The sequence below is a fragment of the Anomaloglossus baeobatrachus genome, chromosome 5, assembly GCF_048569485.1.
Source record: "Anomaloglossus baeobatrachus isolate aAnoBae1 chromosome 5, aAnoBae1.hap1, whole genome shotgun sequence".
Taxonomy (NCBI): Eukaryota; Metazoa; Chordata; class Amphibia; order Anura; family Aromobatidae; genus Anomaloglossus; species Anomaloglossus baeobatrachus.
Window position 1 is genome coordinate 520,165,607 of NC_134357.1, and position 19,317 is coordinate 520,184,923.

The 19,317-nt window shown below is 43.3% G+C and overlaps 2 protein-coding genes across 2 annotated transcripts in view; both read right to left on the bottom strand.

The window, feature by feature from the left end:
* Positions 1-204: 204 nt before the first annotated feature.
* The window catches only part of LOC142312063 (uncharacterized), a 95,978-nt gene continuing 76,865 nt past the window's right edge, over positions 205-19,317 (bottom strand). The window contains exon 13 of the mRNA XM_075350943.1: positions 205-2,267. Within this exon, the coding sequence (XP_075207058.1) occupies positions 1,929-2,267 (339 nt within the window). The 3' untranslated portion in view covers positions 205-1,928. The remainder of the gene's footprint in view (positions 2,268-19,317) is intronic.
* On the bottom strand, positions 9,302-17,689 carry LOC142312061 (gastrula zinc finger protein XlCGF66.1-like). Its single transcript, XM_075350941.1, has 8 exons — positions 17,651-17,689; positions 16,528-16,672; positions 16,219-16,398; positions 16,014-16,137; positions 15,833-15,930; positions 12,770-14,625; positions 12,520-12,669; positions 9,302-10,252 (listed from the first exon to the last, which is right to left on the bottom strand). The coding sequence occupies exons 2-6, from the start codon at positions 16,603-16,605 to the stop codon at positions 14,617-14,619; spliced, it is 489 nt and encodes a 162-aa protein (XP_075207056.1). The 5' UTR covers positions 16,606-16,672; positions 17,651-17,689; the 3' UTR covers positions 9,302-10,252; positions 12,520-12,669; positions 12,770-14,616.

Sequence of the window (19,317 nt, forward strand, 5' to 3'; positions counted from 1 at the left end):
CGGGTAACCAAGGACAGGGCTTCTTGGTTACCCGATGTTTACATTGGTTACCAGCCTCCGCAGAAGCCGGCTCCTGCTGCCTGCACATTTAGTTGTTGCTGTCTCGCTGTCACACACAGCGATCTGTGCTTCACAGCGGGACAGCAACAACTAAAAAATGGCCCAGGACATTCAGCAACAACCAACGACCTCACAGCAGGGGCCAGGTTGTTGCTGGATGTCACACACAGCAACATCGCTAGCAACGTCACAAAAGTTGTTCGTTAGCAGCGATGTTGCTAGCGATGTTGCTTAGTGTGACGGGGCCTTTAGAAGTCTAGTGTTAAAGTTCTTGTTGACTCATGTAATTGCCTTGGGCAGTGAAGGTCAGATACCCAGACAAATCAATTATGCGAACCACCCATTGTATCACTATGTGTATTGCTGGATGCGATGTAACTTGGCTGTCTCTCCATCGTCTCTGCCAGAGACCATTACTACTAGAGATATTTTGTATACGGCTTGAAATCTAGCCAATAAGAGCCCAGTCTTGGCCACCAATTGTGAAGACGCTAATGGTCTGAATGGAGAGCTCAGGGGTATAAGAAGGTTCATTGCCCGGCTAGACTCTTGCTACATGATACTAATCTAGGATCTGCGGATCTGATTGGCAAGCCATAACCGAACCTGGACTATACTACATGAACTTCAGCATCGAATGCAAGGATTCAGCTGAGATATCAAGGACTACCTAAGGAAGGAATTCCGCTTGGGACAATCCCGTCACCTGAACACAGGCTTTGCGGCCCTCAGCCAGCTTCCTAAATCTGGCATTCCATTCGTGGTGGGTGCCCACCGAAAGCGGGGTGCTGCTGGTTTGGAGTAAGTAGCCCTGGAAGCTCTGAGGCACGGACATTCTAATCCCTGGTGGGCCAGCGGAAGGGTGAGAAACTGTTGCCGGTTACATTCTGTGGTTTTGCTGGTTATGTGCCATATGCCGTTAATTGTTTGGGGATCCAATAAAGTCATAATATGGTGATTCCCTCATCCTGAGTTGTCTCACTAGTGTTCCGCCCACGGTTAAGGAGGTTGGGCGTTCAGTTAGGATGAGCCCTGGGCCATGCTGTCTTTGTAAAGGCGGCGGGGTCAGTGGACGAGAGCACCCACTGACCCCCGTGTCTCCACACCCCTCACTTATCACAGGCTTATCACAGTCTGCAGGTGTGATGCTACCCCTCACTCTCTTTATCGCACTTCCTGTTTGCACCTTCACAGATTGTATATGGTCTGTCAAGGAGCAGAGAGTGAGAGCTAGAGAAGAAGGGAAAAGGAAATAGCAGGTCATATACAAGCTGGAAACGCACAATGAGAGTGAGGGATGGATGTCAAACCTGAAAACAGACTAATAAGCATTGGTGAGGAGCCAAGGCTGATGTGCAGGAGGACTCTTGTCATGCCCCCTAATCTGAACTAACATTCCAGAAAGGAAAAGAGCATTTGGTAGCAGCACCAGTGGTGTGGCATGAAATCACAGAAAGGTTAGTTATATCTAAGAATAGGCAGAGGGGTGTGAGACTTCTTAGTTTTAGATAGAAAGTACTGTATATTGTAGAGATGAGAAGATCTATTTGCGCAACCACATTCCTTGTCCTTTAACAGGAGCTATGCAAATTTCCTCAGCTTTCAAGGGCAGCGTTTAATTTGCTGGGCTGGCGAGGCATCACTTGTGCGCTGGTCATCTCTATAGACCGCATGCACTGACCTGGACCATGGTTGCAGGAAGTAATCCTCTTATCTCTAGTAGATTGAAATACATTTGTATGTCTCAGGAATACCCCGTTAAGCCGAACAATGGGAAGGGATTAAAATTAAGATATAATGGTTGACTAATTTTCCTGATGTGTAACAAGGTGGAATTTCTCTGTAAATCATTTTCAACATTCTGAAGATTATTTCTCTCCTGTGTGACTTCTGTGATGTCTAACAAGATTTGATTTCTGGTTAAAACATTTCCCACATTCTGAACATGAAAATGGCTTCTCCCCTGTATGGATTCTCTGATGTCTAGCAAGATCTGATTTCTCTGAAAAGCATTTCACACATTCTGAACATGAAAATGGCTTCTCCCCTGTGTGAATTTTCTGATGTGTAACAAGATTTGATTTCTTAGTAAAACATTTCCAACATTCTGAACATTTATATGGCTTTTCCCCTGTGTGAGTTCTATGATGCCTAACAAGATGTGATTTCTGTGTAAAACATTTCCCACATTCTGAACATGAATATGGCTTCTCAACTTTTTTTTCTTCAGCAAAAATTACATAACAGACTGAATGTTGAGCATTAATCTTTGGTGACTCAGAAGACATAACCTGCTCAAAAGGATCAGATGATAACACTTTTCTGTCAAGGACTGGAGGTAGATCTGGTATAATGGCATGTTCTTCATATGCATCTGGTGGGAAACCATGATCATCTGCTTCAAAATCAGAAAATATCAGATATCCCTCAGAGCTCCTGGTACAATCATCTGCCAGGAATAAAACTTAGTTTGTTATTTTTCAATAAGACTGCCTTGAAATTATAAAATTAATTATATTGCACTTCTCAACATTAAAATTGCAGCAGCAAGGAAAAAAAACCCCACAAAATTATTCAAGTCACAGAATCAATAAATATGTTAATGATATACAAATTATGAAAAAAGCGATCTTGATATATGCAATATGGCGTATGAGGTTCACTCCTTGGCCCTCTTCTTTTCTCCCTCTACACTGCCCCAATTGGAATGACCATCAGCAGATATGGCTTTCAGTACCATCTTTATGCTGATGACACACAGCTATACACATCATCCCCTGAGCTCACCCCAGCTGTACTACAGAACACACGTGACTGCCTGACTGCAGTTTGCAACATCATGTCTGCTCTCTATCTGAAACTTAACCTTTCAAAAACTGAACTTCTTTCTTTCCCTCTGTCTTCAGACCTTCCTACACCTGACATTTCCCTCTCTGTGTGTGGCACAACGATAAGTCCTAGGCAGCAAGCTCGCGATACTTGACACTGATCTCTCCTTCACCTCCCACATACAATCTCTTGCCCACTCCTGCCACTTGCACCTCAAGAACATCTCTAGAATCCGCCCCTTTCTCACAATGGAAACGACAAAAACCCTCACTGTGGCCCTGATCCACTCTCACCTTGACTACTGTAACTCTCTATTAATGGTCTCCCCCTAACTAGACTCTCTCCTCTACAGTCCATCCTTAATGCAGCAGCCAGGGTCACCTATCTGGCTAACCGCTACTCGGATGCCTCTGCTCTGTGCCAGTCATTGTACTGGCTGCCCATATATCATAGGATCACATTCAAATTGCTTGTTCTCACCCACAAAGCTATCCACAGAGTGGCACCCCCCCTACATCTCCACCTTCCTCTCTGTCTATCACCCCACCCGTTCTCTACGCTCTGAAAATGACTTTTGACTAACATCCACACTAATTCGAACCTCCCACTCCCGGATCCAAGACTTCTTCCGAGCTGCACCAACCCTCTGGAACGCTCTACCCAAAGAAGTTAGGACAAATCACAACTTACTCAGTTTCAGACGCACGCTAAAAACGCATCTTTTTAAGGCGGCCTATCACACTCCCTAATCAGATTCAATTCACATAGTCCCTCGACAACTTCACACAACATAACTCCACGTCAAACTCCATGGCACCCAAATGCATCTCAAGGATCTGGCCAACTGGTCCAGGAAACCATTATCTAGCCCCAATTTCCTTGAGATGGCTGGATTTTCATTGTAAATAAGCACTTGTACCTTGCCCCCCCCATATCTCATTGTAGATTGTAAGCTCTCACAAGCAGGGTTGTCTTTTTTTTCTCTCTAAATATTGTATTTTCTATAACTGTTACTTGTTTGTATATGATCCTCCTGAATTGTAAAGTGCTGCGGGATATGTTGGCGCTATAGAAATAGAGATTATTATTATTATTATTAACTACACACATTTACACAGCTTGACAACTATCTATGAGGTTATCAGTGGTTGTATGGTTCTGTCATGCCACATGCACTTGGGCAAATTATCAAGATCTTCTACTGGCAGCTCCCTTTGCAATTAGTGACCAAGAATATCCCAGATGTGATCAATGGGAGACAAATCTGGAGACGCTATGGGCCATGGTAGCACTTTTAGGCTATGCGGGCTGCTCGCAGTAGCAGCACCAACATATGGCCTGGCGTTGTCGTTTTGAAAACCAGCTCGCAGGACACTTTGGTGCATTTTGCATCTCAGAACATTCTACAGGCAAGCATTATGAAATAAACACTTATATAAAGGAAAAGGGGAAATGCAAAAACCTATAACTTAAGGAAAGCTGATTTCAATAAATTAAGTGAATAGCTCAATCGTGTAGACTGGGATATGTCTTGGTAACTGGGTATACTGAATATAAATGGTGCAAGTTTAAGGATATACTACTAGAGTCCTATAAAAAACGTATCCCCTCTGGTAATAAAATGTCCAGGAATAAAAAGAAACCACTATGGATAAATAACACAGTACAAAGTATATACAAAGTAGACAAAAACAAAGGGCATTCAAAAGCTTAAAAGGCTTAGAATACAGAAATAGCATTCCAAGAGTATAAATATCTCAATAGGAAATGTAAAAAAGAAATCAAGCTTGCAAAATTAGCTACTGAAACACAAATTTCCAACGACATTAAAATAAATCTCCAAAAACGTAATAAATACATCAATGCCAAAAAAAAACAAAAGATGGTATCAGCCACTTAAAAGATAATAACAGAATAATTATAGAGGACAAATAAAAGGTTGAGATATTAAATAGGCACTTTTCACTCATGTTCACTAAGGAATTGACTGTTCCAGGGAGCATTCAACAAGGCAAAAATCGAAGTGCGCCACTTGATATAACTAATTTATCACAAGAAGAAGTACACTTGCATCTGAGTGAAATAAACATTGATAAATCCCCTAGGCCAGATGGCATTTATCCACGGATATTGAGGGAATTTAGCTCAGTAATTGACAGACCGCAGTATCTCATTTTCTTGGACTCCCTTGTAACAGGGTTGGTACCTCAGGATTGGAGAATAGCTGACGTGGTACCGATATTTAAAGGGCGCTTTACACGCTGTAATATCGGTAACGATATATCGTCGGGGTCACGTCATTAGTGACGCACATCCGGCGCCGTTACCGACATCGCAGCGTGTGACACCAAGGAGCGACGATCAACGAGCACAAAAACGTGAAAAATCGTTGCTCATTGACACGTCGCTCCTTTCCTTAATATCGTTGCTGCTGCAGGTACGATGTTGTTTGTCGTTCCTGTGGCAGCACACATCGCTATGTGTGACGCCGCAGGAACGACGAACATCTCCTTACCTCCGTCCACCGGCAATGAGGAAGGAAGGAGGTAGGCGGCATGTTCCGGCCGCTCATCTCTGCCCCTCCTCTGATATTGGTGGGCCGCTTAGTGACACCGCAGTGATGTCGCTATGACGCCGAACGCACCTCCCCCTTGAAGGAGGGATTGTTCAGCGGTCACAGCGACGTTGCTGACCAGGTATGTGCGTGTGACGCTACGGCAGCGATCATCACAATCGCAATCGCTAGCGATGTCGCAACGTGTAAAGCACCCTTAAGAAAGGTAAGAGGGTGGATCCAAGGTAACTACCGTCTAGTAAGTCTGACATGAGTGGTGTGCAAGGTTTTTGAGGGCATTTTAAGAGATGACATACAGCGATATATTAGAGAGAATTATATAATAACTGATAACCAGCATGAATGCATGAAAGATAAGTTGTGTCTAACCAACATCTTAGGGTTCTTTGAGGAGGTAAGTGAAAATCCTCCTGTTGGTAATGAGGCTGGTGTGATTTATCTGGACTTTGCAAAACATTCGATACCAGGGACTAGGGAAAACTATATGCAGATGGGTAAGGTATTGGCTAAAAGATAGGAAACAAAGAGTCGTAAATGGTATATTCTAGGACCGATTATTTTTAACCTTTTTATTAATGACCTTGTGGATGGTGGATGTGGATGGACCAGTGTAAAGTGTCAGTCTTTGCTCATGACACCAAACTATGTAGGATATCAAAAACGAGCCTTGATAGTACAATATTACAAAACAATCTTGATAAGATGTCTGATTGAGCAAACATTTGGCAAATGAGATTTACTGTTGATAAATGTAGAGTAATACACCTAGGACGGAGTAGTTCTATTGCTGCATATACATTAAATGGAAGTAAACCCAGGACTACACAACAGAAGAGCTTCGATATTCTAGTTAAAAGTAAGCTGAGCAGCAGTACTTAACATGAAGCTGCAGCTGCAAAAGCAAACAAGTTTTTAGAGTGTTTAAACAGAGATAATTACAATGAAGAAATCTGTCTCTTTCCATGTCTCTCTTTCTTTCCCTATTTGTCTCTCTCTCTTTCCCTGTCTCTTTGTCTGTGCCTGTCTCTTTGTCTGTCTGTCTCTGCCTGTCTGTATCCTTCTCTGTCTGTCTCTTTCCCTGTCTGTCTCAATCTCTCTCTTTCTCTGTCTGTCTCTTTCTCTTTCTGTCTCTTTCCCTGTCTGTCTCTTTCCCTGTCTGTCTCTTTCCCTGTCTGTCTCTTTTCCCGTTTGTCTCTTGGTCTGTCTCGTCTCTTTGTCTGTCCCTTTCAGTGGCTGCAGTGTGACACACCAACATTCCATTCAAGGATGTGGCTGCGCATTGTGATACACCAATATTCTTCTGACGTTCTGGCTGCAGAACGGGGCTAATCCTGGTTGTCAATTCAGTATTAATGGCGAACATTAAAATGCTTAAATGCTCATCACTCGATTTGAGCTGGTCAGACAATCTGATGAGCAAGACGCAATTAACGAGCATTTTGGAAAGTCAATGTTTGACTTATTCGGGTCTCTGTCCACATACATCCAGCTATAAACAGAGTAATTTCCGGTGGGAGAGAGGGCAAGGTTGTTTTTTTGTCACACTTCATCCGAGAACGTTGTTTTATCTCCCAGTAAAGACATTCAAAGCCTGCAAATGGCTCTCACTGGTGTGCCTGCACACAACATATCACAAAATATCCGAGCACCCCACAGCTCCGAAAATACCCAAGCACCACGATGCTTGATTGAGTAAAAAGCAGTGCCGAAGATCGCTCATCACTAATACTCTGTGGAATCTGAAAAGAATAGTGCATAGTGACTCTCTTTTCGACTCTGATCAGAAGTGACGCGTGGACAACATATAATATATTATACCTGAAGGAGGCTTGCCAGCCGAAACGCATTGTTTGTACATTATGTGGACATGAATAAATATTTTTTAAAAAGGATCAACCTGCTCTGGCCTCCTATGGAAGCGCAATCACACACAGCCTGGATTTTTTTATGGTTCTGATTTGTGATGCTGATCAAAGAAATTTTAGGTGTTTTATATTGTGGATTCAGAATACTATGGTTTAGACTACGTTAACTTTAGAGAACATTGAAGAGATTGTCCATAACAGTTTTGGCAAAAATTATTATCTAGAATGTTTTTAAATAAGGGAACACAAACTTTAAGGAATTTTTGAAGCAAAAACTGAGAGCAAATGCTTCAAATCCTTTTAAAAAAGATAGAGTTTGTGCTCAGCTTCTGCTCCAAAAACTCAGCCAGAACACACATACCCTCAAGGTATGTTAATACGATGTCTTTTTGAGGCGAATGTGCACTCTGCTAGGATCCCACCTGAACAAGGTTCAGAGGAGATCTCATTTATATGTATAAATACATGTGTGGTCAATATAAAGGACTGGCACATGACTTATTTCTTCCAAAGACAGTACTAAGGACCAGGGGGCACTCACTGCGAGTGGAAGAAAAGCGATTCTGACACCTAAATAGGAAAGGGTTCTTTACAGTTACAGCGGTCAGACTGTGGAATACACTACCACAAGAGGCAGTAATGGCAGATACTATAACAGCTTTTAAAAAAGGGCTGGATGATTTCCTCAGTATACACAACATTGTTGGTTATAAATGACTTAGTGACTAAATGTAGAACTGGTGGAGGAAGGTTGAACTAGATGGACCTAGGTCTTTTTTCAACCTAAGTAACTATGTAACTATGTAACTATGTAACAAATGCCACAAGCCAGCTAAAACATTGCTGTGGACATGTTCAATATTTTGTGACTTTGTTTTACAGCTACAAGGTATGGACACTGTGAAATTGTTAAAAGAATTAGCATGTTCATTCTTGAAGCAGCTTTTGCTAGGAAGCCATACTTGACAATAGTGAAAAGAAGAAATTATACGTACCTTACTGGCCCCTCTTCCCCACCACACACTTTTTTTTTTACCATGCTACCCCAGTACCATGTTGATCTCTGTACTTATTCGTCTTGCCAGATAAGCATGTGACCACTGCAGCAATCACTAAAAACAGTTGTGACCAGCGTATTTCTGGGGTGGCCAGAAAATGTTTGCAGTGATCACATAATTATTACATCCAAAACAATTGTGTTGAGATCAACCCTGAAATTTTTTGTCGGTGTAAAAAAAAAAAAAAAGAGCAACATTGTTGGTTATAAATTACTTTGTGACCAAATGTAGAACTGGTGGAGGAAGGTTGAACTAGATGGACCTAGGTCTTTTTTCAACTTTAGTAACTATGTAACTATGTCTATTTTGGCCCACTGAAACTTTGTCGTAACCACTCTTTAAACATAGAGGAAAAGCGCAAAAAAGGTTTGTCATCCTTACATGGATAATAAATCAGATTTTTGTTCAAAGTCTACGAAAGAAAATTAACCCAGACAGTGAAGAATTTTGTGGTTCCTACTCACCTGTGCGGTTATCTATAGGTATCTCCTCTTTACACCGCTCATCACCCCTCACATATGTCTCTGTAGTATTAATATGGGTCAGATCTTCACCCTGAAAGAAAAACTGTAAAAAAAAAAAAAATCACATACAGATGGAGACTAAGGGGTACTTTGCACGTTGCGACATCGCAGGTGCGATGTCGGTGGGGTCAAATCGAAAGTGACGCACATCCGGCGTCGCTGTCGACATCGCAGTATGTGAATCCTTTTACATACGATTAACGAGCGCAAAAGCGTCATTGTCATATCGTATGATCGGTGCAGGGTCCGACATTTCCATAATTTTGCAGCAGCGACGGTACAATAGATATGTTAAATACTTGAACAAAATGCACATCTCCATTTTTATGCTCTCTTCACATAGAATTGCCACTCCATGATAGCATTAGAAAATCAGACAGAACCGGAGTGTTTATAGGCAAAATACAAAAGTTTTTATTAAAGTTAATTTACATCACATTTAAAAGATGAAACATACAGTTAAAAGTTAGTGCTGAAAAAAAGGGGGAAAGAACACCCATGAAAAGTGAGACTACAGGGCAAGCTCATATATCTATCAAAGGTATAGGGTTTTTTTTGGCCATACCTGCTCAAGTAGTGAGCTAAACATAAAGGAAAATATCCAGAGCCTTATGCCAAACACTTACCCATTATGATTGAGCTTTGCACCTGCGTCTCACAGTTCAGAAGGACCCAACCGACGTACGTTTCGCATAGTACATTTACAGCTTCCTCAGGGCGGGTTCACGATCTCAAATCCCAAACCGGAACTTATATATACATAAAAACATGTTCCCATTGGTTGTCCCACATGTCCGTCAAGAAGGATCGCAATATCGGCGCATGCGCCTCACGGACGAGACGTCCACTTCCGCCCAGCCCGGCAATACATAGAGGGGAGGTACCCGGAAATCCAGGTTACCATGGACGCCTGTACGTCACTACCCTCATCATAGATGCGCCGGGCAGGGCGGAGGGACGAATCGTACCCATGACGCGCACGCGTACCACGATCCCTCAGAGCATGAAAGGAAGAACTGCAGACCGATACGTATATACCGTTAACTCTGCATATACCAGTAAAGAATTAACAGGAACATGTCTCGTAACCATAGCATGGAGAGATGAAGGCATCAGATTCATATAGAGTATACACATATGTTAAACACAAAGGTAAAAGAGAGATTTGTTATAGGAAAGAATACACCGATTTCTGATTCTCTTCAATTGATGGTAGTCAGGTGTTACTTTCATATTTTCTTCCATATTTTATATCACTCTTATTCTTCCCTTTGTTCTCATATTATTATCTCCTCCTTTCATACTCAATACCATTCCATGTCTTAAGCCACACTATAGATCCTATAGGTCAGAATTGAGAAAGAATGGTTTTAGAAAACAAATAGCACAAGAATTAAAAAGGACAAACATTTAAAAATACAATTAAAAAAGATATCCTCTTAACACGGGAAAAGGTCTTATAACATAAATCATAGGAATTCAGAAAAGGAGGATTTTATTAACCTCCTATTTTCATAAAAATGGTGCAAAATTGACTGCTTCATTCAGTCCAATGGGGGCAATGGTATCTAACAGAATGATCCATCGCATTTCTTTCTGCGCCAACAATTTTTTAACATTCCCCCCTCTTATTCCTAAATGGATCACATCTATCCCTCTTGCCATAAATGTCTTCGGATCACATGAGTGAAATTGCCTAAAGTGGCGAGGGATAGTTTTCAGTGTTGTAATATCGGTTGCTGTCTTTGCCGCCACAATGTCCCTCACATGCTCTCTAATCCTTATTCTCAGTTCTCTCGATGTTAAACCAATGTAGATCTTATCACAGCCACAAGTGGCGTAGTATATTACATTGGTGGTATCACATGAGATATGTTCCCTAATGGAATAAGTTTTTGTACCATCACTGGTCACAAACTCTGAGCAGCGAGAGACATTGGGGCAGGAAAGACAGCGACCACACGGGAAACAGCCATGAACCGGACCAGGTAATCCAAAAATATATTCTTTTTGTGGGGCAACATAATGGCTTTTCACCAAAATATCTCTCAAGTTTCTACAACGCCTGGCAGTCATCATAGGCACATCTGGCAAGAATGATTTAATAGAGGGATCCGATTGGAGGACATGCCAATATTTTTTAAAAATTTGTTTCATGTCACTCCACTTCTCATTAAATGTTGAAATGAATCTGATGTTTTGAGATTCATTCTGCACTGCCCTTTTAGTTCGTCCACCTCCCTCACGCAATAACTCATCACGGGGAGCTATGTTTGCTCGTTGGTATGCCCTCTTAACACAGCGATCACTATAGCCCCTTGCCTTAAATCTCATCCTTAGATCATTTGCTTGATCATGAAAAGAATCTTCCCGGGAACAGATCCGCTTGATCCTAAGGTACTGTCCAACCGGGATAGCCGAAATAGTTGAGTTGGTATGTGCTGAGGTGGCATGGAGCAATGAGTTCACAGACGTCGGCTTCCTGAAAACATCCGTCTGTAGAGCCATCGCCCCATCCACAGAAATTCTAATATCTAGAAAATCAATTTCACTTGCACTATGGCAAAAAGTCAATTTGATGTTATATATGTTGTCATTAAGCTGGTCCCCGAACCTCTCAAGCTCAGATGGTGTACCATGCCATATTATGAAGAGGTCATCAATGTATCTGACCCACAGCTGTGTCAAGGGGGCGGCCCATGCGCCCCCGCCTTCGAACAAGCCTCTCTCCCAGTACCCAAGAAAGAGGCCCGCGTACGAAGGCGCACAGGCCGCGCCCATGGCGGTCCCCCGCCTCTGTAGATAATATCTGTCTTTAAAGACAAACAGGTTGTGGGTCAGCACATATTCAAGAAGCTCGAGGACCAACTCGCAGACACGACTATCCCAGTTGCTGACACTCAAAAAGAATCGGACTGCCCTCAAACCATCATCATGCCGAATACACGTATATAGTGATTCGACATCAGCCACCACCAAAAGGGTCTCAGAGTCCACATGGATCCCGTCAATTCTCTTCAATACCTCAGTCGTGTCACGTACATAGGACGGAAGGGTCTCGACTAATGGTCTCAAATAGTATTCGATAAACTGGCAGATTGGACTGCACAGCCCCTCCATCCCTGACACGATAGGTCTTCCAGGTGGATTGACGGGATCCTTGTGGACCTTAGGCAGTAGATACAATGTTGGAATCTTGGGGTATCTAACAACCAGTCCATCAAAGACCCTCTTGGTTATGACCCCTTGTTCATAAGCATCATTAAGGATGAGATATAATTCAGCCGAGAATGAGACCAGCGGGGAGGAGTCCAGTTTCGTATATGTAACTTTATCCCGTAACTGCCTGTGGGCCTCCCTCTCATACATTTCAATCGGCCATATCACAACATTCCCGCCCTTATCGGCGGCCTTAAAGACCACGTCCTTCATATTTTGTAATTCGACAAGAGCCTTTCTTTGGACCACCGTAAGATTGTCATGTGCCCGGCGTGTGGAAATCCCACGCAGCTCGTCAGTGACAAGCTTAGTGAACACCTCCACCGCCGGGCACAGAGATAAGGGGGGGAAAGTCGTGGATTTAGGCATTATCTTAGAAGGAAACCCACCTGGCAGATCGGTAGATTGTTCATCTAATAGATCTTCAAGATCCTGGAGTGCTCGCCGCTCCGTCTCATCCTCGGCCGAAGAGGCAGAGGTTCTGGTATGTAGCTTCTTAAGAATGAGCTTGCGTGAAAAGAGGTGGACATCTTTTAATGCTGAAAAAAAGTTAAATGCATTACTAGGAGAGAATGTTAAGCCCTTGTTCAAAACCTGAATCTGGGCGGTGGACAAATGATGTTTAGAAAGATTGATTACCTGCAGCTCCCCACCAGTTTTATTCTTGGTTTGAGCCTGGTTCTTATTTTTAGATGGCCGCAATCGATTATTCCAATTAATTCTCCCTGTTTCATGATTACCCCTCATGGGCATGGATCCATTTCCACCAGTTGCAGTTTCCTCCCCTGAAGTACACGAAGTCATTGATCCGGATCTGGATCGATTGAATCCAGGTCTATAATAGGGGTGTGATCTCTCCTTCTTATTACGCCATCTATACATTTTATTACTCTGTTTATCTTCCAGATCTCTCTGTAATTTTTGGATCTTCCTCCCCTGTATTTCTTTACCCCAGATATCAACCTCAGTATCAAGATCCTCATTGCACTTTTTCAAAGCAGCTGGTGTCAAGTTTTTTTCCATATTGTTATAGAGTTCAATAATTTCCACCTCTAGGGTTTTAAGGGATTCCTTATCAAGATCTATCAGAAGCTCAAGAAATTGTCTCGAGCAGGTAGTGGCGGCATTCTCCCATCTATTTTTAAATACTTCATTGTCCACCACAAAGGAAGGGAATACCTGGACTCTAAGTCCTCGGGGGATTAGCCCCATTTCCACATAGCGCTGAAGAAAAGTACAATTCCACCATGTCCTCGTCTTTTTTCTCAACAATTCCTTCATTTTGTTAAAATATTCCTTGGCCCCCGTGCCAGAAGTGTCTAAAACCAAAGTGGAATCCCCCTTCAGCATATCATTAATTTGACATAGCCACGCCTCCTCGCGGGCTTTGAAATTCATGGTATTATGAGAATGTGCTGTGAATAACACAGAAAACAACAGATATGTTAAATACTTGAACAAAATGCACATCTCCATTTTTATGCTCTCTTCACATAGAATTGCCACTCCATGATAGCATTAGAAAATCAGACAGAACCGGAGTGTTTATAGGCAAAATACAAAAGTTTTTATTAAAGTTAATTTACATCACATTTAAAAGATGAAACATACAGTTAAAAGTTAGTGCTGAAAAAAAGGGGGAAAGAACACCCATGAAAAGTGAGACTACAGGGCAAGCTCATATATCTATCAAAGGTATAGGGTTTTTTTTGGCCATACCTGCTCAAGTAGTGAGCTAAACATAAAGGAAAATATCCAGAGCCTTATGCCAAACACTTACCCATTATGATTGAGCTTTGCACCTGCGTCTCACAGTTCAGAAGGACCCAACCGACGTACGTTTCGCATAGTACATTTACAGCTTCCTCAGGGCGGGTTCACGATCTCAAATCCCAAACCGGAACTTATATATACATAAAAACATGTTCCCATTGGTTGTCCCACATGTCCGTCAAGAAGGATCGCAATATCGGCGCATGCGCCTCACGGACGAGACGTCCACTTCCGCCCAGCCCGGCAATACATAGAGGGGAGGTACCCGGAAATCCAGGTTACCATGGACGCCTGTACGTCACTACCCTCATCATAGATGCGCCGGGCAGGGCGGAGGGACGAATCGTACCCATGACGCGCACGCGCACCACGATCCCTCAGAGCATGAAAGGAAGAACTGCAGACCGATACGTATATACCGTTAACTCTGCATATACCAGTAAAGAATTAACAGGAACATGTCTCGTAACCATAGCATGGAGAGATGAAGGCATCAGATTCATATAGAGTATACACATATGTTAAACACAAAGGTAAAAGAGAGATTTGTTATAGGAAAGAATACACCGATTTCTGATTCTCTTCAATTGATGGTAGTCAGGTGTTACTTTCATATTTTCTTCCATATTTTATATCACTCTTATTCTTCCCTTTGTTCTCATATTATTATCTCCTCCTTTCATACTCAATACCATTCCATGTCTTAAGCCACACTATAGATCCTATAGGTCAGAATTGAGAAAGAATGGTTTTAGAAAACAAATAGCACAAGAATTAAAAAGGACAAACATTTAAAAATACAATTAAAAAAGATATCCTCTTAACACGGGAAAAGGTCTTATAACATAAATCATAGCGACGGTACAATGTTGTTCCTCGTTCCAGCAGGCAGCACACATCGCTGTGTGTGAAGTTGCAGGAGCGAGGAACATCACCTTACCTGCGTCCCGGCTGCAATGAGGAAGGAAGGAGGTGGGCGTGATGTTTACGTCCCGCTCATCTCCACCCCCCTGCTTCTATTGGCTGCCTGCCGTGTGACGTCGCTGTGACGCCGCACGACCCGCTTCCTTAGGAAGGAGGCGACTCGTCAGCCAGAGCGACTTCGCAGGGCAGGTAAGTGCATGTGAAGCTGCCGTAGCGATAATGTTCGCTATGGCAGCAATCACAAGATATCGCTGCTGCGACGGGGCGGGGACTATCGCGCTCGACATTGCAGCATCGGCTTGCGATGTCGTAGTGTGCAAAGTACCCCTTAGTAGGACTTGCAGACATAGCAATAATTATCACATAGCTGCAGATCTCAAGCATAAATCCAACCTGTCACCTCCCAATTCTAACCAGCAGTCTCCATAACCAGAAAATCGTAAGACGATCCAGACAACATCTAATGTCTATGATCAGCTTTATCCTGTCATTTCCACTAAGAATAAAATATACACTGAATGTCCACTTTATTAGAGACACCTTTTTAATATCACATTTGATCTTATTTGGCTTTCTTAACTTTAGGCAGGTGATTAATGGGGTTCTGCTTTTACGTTTTACCGCAAACTTAAACTACCCTAGCGTTTACAGCATTATAAGGGAAATTTTAGTCAAATCAAAGAATTAGATAGAAATCAAATTTCTTGCCAAATTTAAGCAAACTGTGAGATTCAAATTGTGCTAACCCCAGAGCAGAGTGAAGATACAGAAAGAGGACGTTGTGTGCAATACAGAAATAAAGATGTCAGAGGGAACTAACACGTCAAGACAATTGAGCAATCATATGAAGTAACAAAAAATTCAGATTCAGGGAAATCCAAATTTTTGTAAAATTCTAGGTGAATTCAATTCAACTAAAACCTATTCGCTCATTTCTAAACACAAGCCCTTCACAGCTGTCTACACATCATAGGGGAGATTTCATGACACCTTCTCTCCATCTACCTGATGATCCTGAGGAACATCGGGATCTTCTTGTTTACAGTCCTGTGGAAGAAGAGGACGGGGACATCTCTCTGGTGTTGTCCTCTCACTGGATAGAACTGGAGGAAACACATACAGGGACTGAATTAATTCCTTACATACAGATAATTATAGGCCGTGTGTATTTAGTCCTGTCTATTACCTGGTGATGTGAGGGGCTGGGGAACCTCCATCATGACATCCTTGTACTGATCTTTGTGTCCTTCTAAATACTCCCACTCCTCCATGGAGAAATAGACGGCGACATCCTGACACCTTATAGGAACCTGACACATACAATGATACCGTCACCCCCGATCCCTTCATAAAGTTACTGTATAATGTCCCAGCATTCCCAGCAGTGTCACCTCTCCAGTCAGCAGCTCAATCATCTTGTAGATGAGTTCTAGGATCTTCTGGTCATTGATGTGCTCATGTATCAGAGGGTGAGGTGGAGGCCCTGTGATTGGGCTCAGGGGTCTTCCCCATCCCTCAGACACAGGGTCCTGACAGCGCTCACTAGAGGTCTTCTTCACTACTGTGTAATCCTGGTTATGAAGAGACACATTAATAAATCTCACTACAGACATTTCCAGAGTCCTCACCTCTCCAGTTCTGTCCATCTGTTATTCCGATAGATAAGAATGATGTAATGTGACGTCATCAGAATCTCTCACCTCTCCAGAAAGCTGGAAGAGGATCTCTAGGGTGAGGTGTAATATCCTCTCCGCCATCTTGTCCCTGTCCCTAGCCATCCTTGACGGGTCAATCAGGAGAATTCTCTTATATAGAAGATCTGAGAGGATCCGATATTGTAGGGACCTGAATGGGGAGAAGATGAAGATGTAACATCATAAAGTTCCCATGTAAGAAGTCTCCGGAGCTGTTACCGGCTTCCATGATCACTACATCCAGTCTTGGCCCCGTCCTGCCCCCGGTATAACACACAATCCAATTTTTGACACAGAGATATATCACAGAATACAGTGGAACCTCGGTTTACGAGTAACTTGGTGTGCGAGTATTCCGCTATACGATCAAAGCTTGCTGTAAATTTGTAACTCAGTTTACGAGCAACCTTTGCTGTACGAGTAAATACTGACCGCACACACTTCCGCATCCGTACTTTCACCGCGCTCTGACCCGCTCTTGCAGTCCACACAAACACACACAAACACACGCACACATATTATGCTCACCTTACCTTCCGTTCCATCGCCGGCCTCCTGGTTCTTGTAGTCTGCAGGTACAGTATGTGTATCCGGTAACCATCGCGATGATGGAGGAACTTCCGCTGTCTGCTGCTTCTCAAAGGCAGCAATCAGAGGCAAACGGCTTATGCCTTTGACGTCAGCCCGCTGGCAACAGAAGCTCCAGCATTGGTTGCGATGGTTACCTGATACACATCCTGTACCGGCAGACTACAAGAACCAGGAGGCCGGCGAGGGAACAGAAGGTAAGGTGAGCATAATGTGTGTGTGTGCGTGTGTGTGTGTATGTGTGGAATGGCACAATCGGGGACCAGGATGGGACGTTGAACAAGTTGTGGAACGAATTGTCTGAGCTTGCATTATTTAATATGGGAAATTTTGCTTTGCTAGACGAGTAACTTGGTTTACAAGCACAATCCCAGAACGGATTGTTCTCGAAAACCAAGGTTCCACTATATTTCGTATACAACTCAAAAAACAAATGTAAAATATTTAATTATATGCCTTGTAATGTTACAATACAAAAACACCAAAATTGCCTCAGCACTGAGGCAATTAATGCGCCCAGTAATGGGGAATCTCCACATACCTCCTCCTGCAGAGCCGCACACTAGATATTTGGTTGTGTGCTTACAGGACCTGTGATGATGTCACATGGAGGGGAGGAGTCAGGGGTCACATGATCAGCTCCTCAGTGTATGCAGGACTCTGCTGTGCTGGGTGTCATGGGGCTGGATGAGAGGAAATTTATGTGTGGGGTTAGGAGGGGTTTACAGTGTGGATGTAGCAGAGCCACATGTTCAAAGCTACGTGCCTAGATTATACCGTCACTTGGACTGACAGACTCCCTTTAAAAATTGTTTAAAAGAACTGAAGTCCTCAGTGGTTGATACCTTTTAATGGCTAACTGAAAAGATGGTAATAATAGCAAGCTTTCGAGATTACGCAGGTCTCTTCATTAGACTCCCTTTAAGCACATATCTGGCACCAAAAGACTGGAAGTTCTTGCAGTATTTGAAACCAGGTCGTTAGCAGCAGAGCCTTAACCTCCTATAAGTTTCTCTGTGCAACTTTCATAGATCAAACTTATTTTCCTGCATGTCTCAAAGGATCATTTGGTTTGAGATTTTGGATAACAAGTTAAAAAACGTACTAAATACTCAATGTGTGCACGTGGCCTAAGGCTGTGTTCCCACGAGAAATATTTAAGTTTTCGATGTTGCAGATTTTCTGCTCCTATGAGGTAAATGAGGTTCTTTTTCTTTCTTCAGATCGATCTCGAGCCATGGCCACTTGTGCAAGCCTAGATAGGTCCACCAGGGTCTTCTCCGTCGTTTTCTTGATAGTATCAAGCCATTAAGTTGCTGGTCTTCCTCTTCACATTGCTTCTTTTATTTTTCCAATCATGGTGTCCTTCTCCAATTTGCTCTCTTCATCTGAATCATCCAAATTAGGCAAATTGTAGCTTGGTGATCCTTAAGCTGGTGTCACACATAACGACGACGACAACGACGTCGCTGCTACGTCACCATTTTCTGTGACGTTGCAGCGACGTCCCGTCGCTGTCGCTGTGTGTGACATCCAGCAACGACCTGGCCCCTGCTGTGAGGTCGCCGGTCGTTGCTGAATGTCCAGCTTCATTTTTTGGTCGTCACTCTCCCGCTGTGACACACACATCGCTGTGTGTGACAGCGAGAGAGCGACGAAATGAAGCGATCAGGAGCCGGCACTGGCAGCTGCGGTAAGCTGTAACCAGCGTAAACATCGGGTAACCAAGGGAAGACCTTTCCCTGGTTACCCGATGTTTACGCTGGTTACCAGCCTCCGCTCTTGCTGCCAGTGCCGGCTCCTGCACTGTGACATGTGGCTGCAGTATGCATCGGGTAATTAACCCGATGTGTGCTGCAGGAGAGCAAGGAGCCAGCGCTAAGCGCGGCTCCCTGCTCTCTGAACTGTGACATGTAGCTGCAGCACACATCGGGTTAATTAACCCGATGTGTGCTGCAGGAGAGCAAGGAGCCAGCGCTAAGCGCGGCTCCCTGCTCTCTGAACTGTGACATGTAGCTGCAGCACACATCGGGTTAATTAACCCGATGTGTGCTGCAGGAGAGCAAGGAGCCAGCGCTAAGCGCGGCTCCCTGCTCTCTGAACATGTAGCACAGCGACCTTATGATCGCTGCTTCTGCTGTGTTTGACAGCTAAGCAGCGATCATAACAGCGACTTACAAGGTCGCTGTTACGTCACCGAAAATGGTG